Genomic DNA, 7,321 nt, shown 5'->3' on the forward strand with positions numbered 1-7,321 from the left:
TGATTCAGTATGTTTACCCAGATGATTCAGTATATTTACCCAGATGATTCAGTGTATTTACCCAGATGATTCAGTGTATTTACCCAGATGATTCAGTGTATTTACCCAGATGATTCAGTGTATTTAGCCAGATGATTCAGTATATTAACCCAGATGATTCAGTATGTTTACCCAGATGATTCAGTATGTTTACCCAGATGATTCAGTATGTTTACCCAGATGATTCAGTATATTTACCCAGATGATTCAGTATATTTACCCAGATGATTCAGTATGTTTACCCAGATGATTCAGGCCAAAGTGAATAACAATAATCATGAAGCCAATGCAGGGTAGCCTAGTGGTTAGAGTGTTGAACTAGTAACTGGAAGGTTGCAAGTTCAAATCCCCGAGCTGCCAAGGTACAAATCTGTCATTTTGCCCCTGAACAGGCAGTTAACCCACTGTTCCTAGGCCGTCATTGAAAATAAGAATTTGTTCTTAATTAACTGACTTGCCTAGTTAAATAAAGGTTAAAAAAAATAATTAGAGTTATATTTAGATATGTTGTCTACATAGAGTGGTCTATGCACTGCTAACTCCATTTGTGTAGAAAAGGTTTGAATATTAGAATGTTGTGTGAGCTATGAGTTGCAACAGTACATGGTGTGTGTGTGTGTGTGTGTGTGTGTGTGTGTGTGTGTGTGTGTGTACACTCCCACATTTTATGAGATTTAACTATTTTTGGTAAATAGCTATAAAAGCTACACAGTTGCATACTCATTTCCAAAAAATAAAAAACACCCTGTCAGTTGGGATACTTTTATTGGACAGCACAGACACGGCACTGACTCATATCTAACAAAAATGCAGGTTCCATTAAGACACATTTCCGTTTTCACCAAAAATGGACAAGCACGTGAAGCAGATTGTATTGAAACGGTCTCTGTGCCTTTTTCTGCAGAGTTATTCTCCTTCTGCAGATATTCTGCAGTTATTCTCCTTCTGCAGAGTTATTCACCTTCTGCAGAGTTATTCTCCTTCTGCAGATATTCTGCAGTTATTCTCCTTCTGCAGAGTTATTCTCCTTCTGCAGAGTTATTCTTCAGTTATTCTGCAGTTATTCCCCTTCTGCAGAGTTATTCTCCTTCAGCAGAGTTATTCTGCAGTTATTCTCCTTCAGCAGAGTTATTCTCCTTCTGCAGTTCTTCTCCTTCTGCAGAGTTATTCTTCAGTTATTCTTCTTCAGCAGAGTTATTCTGCAGTTATTCTCCTACAGCAGAGTTATTCTGCAGTTATTCTCCTTCAGCAGAGTTATTCTGCAGTTATTCTCCTTCAGCAGAGTTTGTCTGCAGTTATTCTCCTTCAGCAGAGTTATTCTGCAGTTATTCTCCTACAGCAGAGTTATTCTGCAGTTATTCTCCTTCAGCAGAGTTATTCTGCAGTTATTCTCCTTCAGCAGAGTTATTCTGCAGTTATTCTCCTTCAGCAGAGTTATTCTGCAGTTATTCTCCTTCAGCAGAGTTATTCTCCTTCTGCAGTTCTTCTCCTTCTGCAGAGTTATTCTTCAGTTATTCTTCTTCAGCAGAGTTATTCTGCAGTTATTCTCCTTCAGCAGAGTTTGTCTGCAGTTATTCTCCTTCAGCAGAGTTTGTCTGCAGTTATTCTCCTTCAGCAGAGTTATTCTGCAGTTATTCTCCTTCAGCAGAGTTATTCTGCAGTTATTCTCCTTCAGCAGAGTTATTCTGCAGTTATTCTCCTACAGCAGAGTTATTCTGCAGTTATTCTCCTTCAGCAGAGTTATTCTGCAGTTATTCTCCTTCTGCAGAGTTATTCTGCAGTTATTCTCCTACAGCAGAGTTATTCTCCTTCTGCAGAGTTATTCTGCAGTTATTCTGCAGTTATTCTGCAGTTATTCTCCTTCTGCAGAGTTATTCTGCAGTTATTCTGCAGTTATTCTCCTTCTGCAGAGTTATTCTGCAGTTATTCTGCAGTTATTCTCCTTCAGCAGAGTTATTCTGCAGTTATTCTGCAGTTATTCTCCTTCAGCAGAGTTATTTGAGTAAATAATGAGAAGGAACGCTGGCGTTATGGTCTGGGTCTGATAATAAATAATAAACAAAAAATATTTAGGCGGACAATAAATAAGCATTATATTTTTCAAAATTATACAAATTTAAGGTACCAAATTGAGGTCACTCAAAACATTCAAGCACACATACTGTATTACAAGGAAATACATTGAAATGCCACTCAAGGCACTGTTCATAAACCTTTTCATCACAAATTAATGTGTAGGATAGTTTTAAACACCCGTTTGAAATTCTCATTGCAGAGGGGGTATATGAACGGGTTCAAGGTAGAGTTTATATACCCAAGCCATATCGTGAACATATGTAGGTTGTGATGTACACAGGTTTGGCAGAAAGCCATGACCATAAAGACTATGAAGTAGGGGATCCAGCACATCATGAACCCAGCTATAATACAGCCCAGCTGCTTGGCCGCTTTGTGCTCCTTATGGACCTGAAGGCTCTGGATACGCTGCCTGGACTGGGCACAGAACTTCTGCCAGGTCTGCTTTAGGGTCACAGCGTTGGCTGCAGCGTCCGGGTTAGTACCATTGTCAGGCTCTGAGTCCTCCTGAGGCGGGGGTGACTGGGGTGAATTATGGGGACATGGTGACGGGGATAAATTCACAGACTGGGTGAACTCGTTGTTGTAGAACATGGCGGTGTATCTCTGCATGTCAGATATCTGGGTTATCTCGCAGACGCCAGCCACAGAGTTTGACGGCACGGCTACCTTGCAGTCGTTCACGGATACGTAGAGTTTCTGAACGTTGTCGTCGTCGTAGTTTGTGAAGCCAAGAGGTAAAGAGGACAGGTTCAAAGGGGTCTCCGAGTCCGAATTCTTCTGCTGGAAAGACGAAGAGCCGCTCTTTCTTTTGTCCTTTACAGTCGTCCTCAGACGTTTTGTCATTCTGAGCAGTGAATGACTGGAGTGAGAGTCTTTCTCAGACTTGGGTTCCCTGGGCGCATTGGTTTCAACTGTATCTGTGGAGTCGTTCGGCTGGTCTAACGTGTACTGATCAAAGTCTGAGTTTCTTTCTTTCTTAGACTCGCAGTGGCTATTTCCTGTTTGGACTTTGTGTCCGATCCTGTTTTCCACCACGGAATCTGTGGGATTGATAATCCTCTCCCTCTCTCTGAAGTTCTGTCTCACAGCCATGTAGATGCGCGAGTAGAACCACAGCATCAACAGAGACGGAAGGTAGAAGTTAAACACTGAAGTTAAAACCTTAAACCAAGTAACAAACCGGAAATCAGTGTCACACTTATTCTCCATCTCCGGTTTGAGGTCGACCTGAACGAAGGACCTCCACCCTAGAATAGGAATAATCCACGTCATGGACATTAGCCAGGCCCCTGAGATCATAACGCTAGCTCTCCCTCTGGTCCGGTACTTCAGGTACCTCAGCGGCTCGTGAACGGACCGATACCGATCCAGACATAGTATAAACAGACTAAAGATGGAGGCTGTGCTGGCTACGTAATCCATGATGAGCCAGAACTGACAGACGACCCTCCCCAGCCTCCACTCGTCCTCCAGCAGATACACCAGGTTGAGGGGCATGACGGTGGCCCCGACGATGAGATCCGCCACGGAGAGGCTGACGATGTAGAGGTTGCCCACCGTGTGGAGGGTCCGCTCTTTCTTCACAGCGTAGAGTACCAGGATGTTCATGACGACAGTGAGCAACGACAGGAAGCCCAGAGAGACACCTACAATAGAATGTTATAACACAATTAATAGAATAGATACTTTATTGTCCATTGGTTAGAATGGACATCTGTCTTCTTCCTTTCCCAACATCCCCCAGAGCGCACACACACGCATACCCAGGCATACGCACACACACACCCAGGCATACGCACACACACACACACACACACACACACACACACACACACACACACACACACACACACACACACACACACACACACACACACACACACACACCGACCTACCTACCTAGTAGGGTGTTGTGGAAGCTGTTGTGGTGCTGGAGGCGGAAGGAGCTGTTGAAAGGTGAAGGGACAGTCTCCTGGCCATACGGGTGTCTCCAGGTGCTGTTGAAGTACCTATCACAGGATACAGTGGGTGTAAACGGTAGAGGGAAATGATTACATGCCAGCTCTCCTCAACAGTCAGTCTAGTATAACAACCTCTCAATATATTTAATATGCAGATCTTTTGACAGCTTCAACAGGGTTTCATCTCCACATGTAACATGTGTATCTACTGGTTAATAGAAATTCATTAGACACACACACACACACACGTGTTTATTAAAAGCACCTGTCCATGGGGATGTCAGGTGACTGAATAGACTCCATCACGGTTCTTTATGTTAAGTACTCTTCACCCCTCCTCTTCATCCTCTCTGGATCCCTTCACATGATGTCAGAAGTGTTGGAAACATCAGGTGAAACCACAGCAAATAGTATACATGCTGAATCAATCGCCATCAACCATTACCTACGGAGTCAAAACAAATCATAACATTAATCATTATTTATCCTTGTGTGTCCCAAATGGCACCCTATTCCCTATATAGTGCACTACATTAGACCAGAGCCCTATTCCCTTTATAGTGCACTACTTTAGACCAGAGCCCTATTCCCTATATAGTGCACTACTTTTGACCAGAGCCCTATTCCCTATATATAGTGCACCACTTTAGACCAGAGCCCTATTCCCTATATAGTGCACTACCGTTGACCAGAGCCCTATTCCCTATATAGTGCACTACTGTTGACCAGATCCCTATTCCCTATATAGTGCACTACGTTTGACCAGAGCCAGGCGAAAGGGTGCAATTTGCATCGCAAGCAGTGAACGTAGCGGTCAGTGTACCTAGCGGCCAGTGAACCTATCGACCAGTGCACCTATCGACCAGTGCACCTATCGACCAGTGAACCTATCGACCAGTGAACCTATCGACCAGTGCACCTATCGGCCAGTGAACCTATCGGCCAGTGAACATAACACCCCATGTACCTCCCGGCCAGTGAACCTAGCAGCAAGTGAACCTAGCAGCCAGTGAACATAGCAGCCCAGGTTCTTCCTGGCCAGTGAACCTAGCAACCAGTGAACCTAGCAGCCAGTTATCCTAGCAGTAAGTGAACCTAGCAGTAAGTGAACCTAGCAGCCAGTGAACCTAGCAACCAGTGAACCTAGCGGCCAGTGAACCTAGCGGCCAGTGAACCTTGCGGCCAGTGAACCTAGCTGCGAGTTATCCTAGCTGTAAGTGAACCTAGCAGTAAGGTAACCTAGCGGCCAGTGAACCAAGCGGCCAGTGAACCTAGCGGCCAGTGAACCTAGCGGCCAGTGAACCTAGTTGCCAGTGAACCTATCGGCCTGTGAACCTATCGACCAGTGAACCTATCGGCCAGTGAACCTAGCAGCCAGTGATCCTAGCAAGCCAGTGAACCTAGCGGCCAGTGAACCTAGCGGCCAGTGAACCTAGCAGCCAGTGATCCTAGCAAGCCAGTGAACCTAGCGGTAAGGTAACCTAGTGGCCAGTGAACCTAACAGCCAGTGAACCTATCGACCAGTGAACCTAGCAGCCAGTGAATCTAGCAGCCAGTGATCCTAGCAAGCCAGTGAACCTAGCGGCCAGTGAACCTAGAGGCCAGTGAACCTAGCGTCCAGTGAACCTAGCAGCCAGTGATTCTAGCAAGCCAGTGAACCTAGCGGTAAGGTAACCTAGTGGCCAGTGAACCTAACAGCCAGTGAACCTATCGACCAGTGAACCTAGCAGCCAGTGAACCTAGCGGCCAGTGAACCTAGCGGCCAGTGAACCTAGCGGCCAGTGAACCTAGTTGCCAGTAAACCTAACGACCAGTGAACCTATCGACCAGTGAACCTATCGACCAGTGCACCTATCGACCAGTGCACCTATCGACCAGTGAACCTATCGACCAGTGAACCTATCGACCACTGAACCTAGCAGCAAGTGAACCTAGCAGCCAGTGAACATAGCAGCCCGGGTTCTTCCTGGCCAGTGAACCTAGCAACCATTGAACCTAGCAGCCAGTTATCCTAGCAGTAAGTGAACCTAGCAGTAAGTGAACCTAGCAGCCAGTGAACCTAGCGGCCATTGAACCTAGCGGCCAGTGAACCTAGCGGCCAGTGAACCTAACGGCCAGTGAACCTAGCAGTAAGGTAACCTAGCAGCCAGTGAACCTAGCAGCCAATGAACCTAACGACCAGTGAACCTAGCGGCCAGTGAACCTAGCGGCCAGTGATCCTAGCAAGCCAGTGAACCTAGCGGCCAGTGAACCTAGCGGCCAGTGAACCTAGCGGCCAGTGAACCTAACGGCCAGTGAACCTAGCAGTAAAGTAACCTAGCAGCCAGTGAACCTAGCAGCCAGTGAATCTAGCAGCCAGTGAACCTAGCAGCCAGTGAACATAACGGCCAGTGAACCTAGCGGCCAGTGATTCTAGCAAGCCAGAGAACCTAGCGGCCAGTGAACCTAGCAGCCAGTGAACCTAGCAGCCAGTGAACCTAGAGGCCAGTGAACCTAGCGGCCAGTGAACCTAAAGGCCAGTGAACCTAACGACCAGTGAACCTATCGACCAGTGAACCTAGCAGCCAGTGATCCTAGCAAGAAAGTGATCCTAGCAAGCCAGTGAACCTAGCAGTAAGGTAACCTAGCAGCCAGTGAACCTAGCGGCCAGTGAACCTAGCAGTAAGGTAACCTAGCGGCCAGTGAACCAAGCGTCCAGTGGACCTAGCGGCCAGTGAACCTAGCGGCCAGTGAACCTAGTTGCCAGTGAACCTATCGGCCAGTGAACCTAGCAGCCAGTGATCCTAGCAAGCCAGTGAACCTAGCGGCCAGTGAACCTAGCGGCCAGTGAATCTAGCGGCCAGTGATCCTAGCAAGCCAGTGAACCAGTGAACCTAGCGGTAAGGTAACCTAGCGGCCAGTGAACCTAGCAGCCAGTGATCCTAGCCAGTGATCCCAAGTGAACCTAACAGCCAGTGAACCTAGTGAACCTAGCAGCCAGTGAACCTAGCAAGCAGCCAGTGATCCTAGTGGCCAGTGAACCTAACAGCCAGTGAACCTATCGACCAGTGAACCTAGCAGCCAGTGAACCTAGCGGTAAGGTAACCTAGTGGCCAGTGAACCTAACAGCCAGTGAACCTATCGACCAGTGAACCTAGCAGCCAGTGAATCTAGCGGCCAGTGAACCTAGCAGCCAGTGAACCTAGCAGCCAGTAAACTAGGATTAATACATCTGAAGCATCAAATACATTTGCACTATGAAC

General features: G+C 46.8%; 1 protein-coding gene across 1 annotated transcript; it reads right to left on the reverse strand.

The window, feature by feature from the left end:
- Nucleotides 1-820: 820 nt before the first annotated feature.
- Nucleotides 821-4,385, reverse strand: LOC115121603 (histamine H1 receptor-like). The gene is made up of 3 exons (XM_029650711.2): nt 4,345-4,385; nt 4,018-4,127; nt 821-3,764 (listed from the first exon to the last, which is right to left on the reverse strand). Exons 1-3 carry the CDS (start codon nt 4,380-4,382, stop codon nt 2,260-2,262), a joined length of 1,653 nt encoding a protein of 550 aa, XP_029506571.1. The 5' UTR covers nt 4,383-4,385; the 3' UTR covers nt 821-2,259.
- Between the last annotated feature and the right edge of the window lie 2,936 nt (nt 4,386-7,321).

Source organism: Oncorhynchus nerka, linkage group LG15 (genome assembly GCF_034236695.1).
Source record: "Oncorhynchus nerka isolate Pitt River linkage group LG15, Oner_Uvic_2.0, whole genome shotgun sequence".
Lineage (NCBI taxonomy): Eukaryota > Metazoa > Chordata > Actinopteri > Salmoniformes > Salmonidae > Oncorhynchus > Oncorhynchus nerka.

Coding starts and splice junctions, on each gene's coding strand:
- LOC115121603 (XM_029650711.2), bottom strand. CDS start 4,382: ATGGAGTCTATTCAGTCACCTGACATCCCCATGGACAG. Junction 4,128..4,344: donor CCTGACATCCCCATGGACAG/GTGCTTTTAATA, acceptor ATCCTGTGATAG/GTACTTCAACAGCACCTGGA. Junction 3,765..4,017: donor CTTCCACAACACCCTACTAG/GTAGGTAGGTCG, acceptor ATTCTATTGTAG/GTGTCTCTCTGGGCTTCCTG.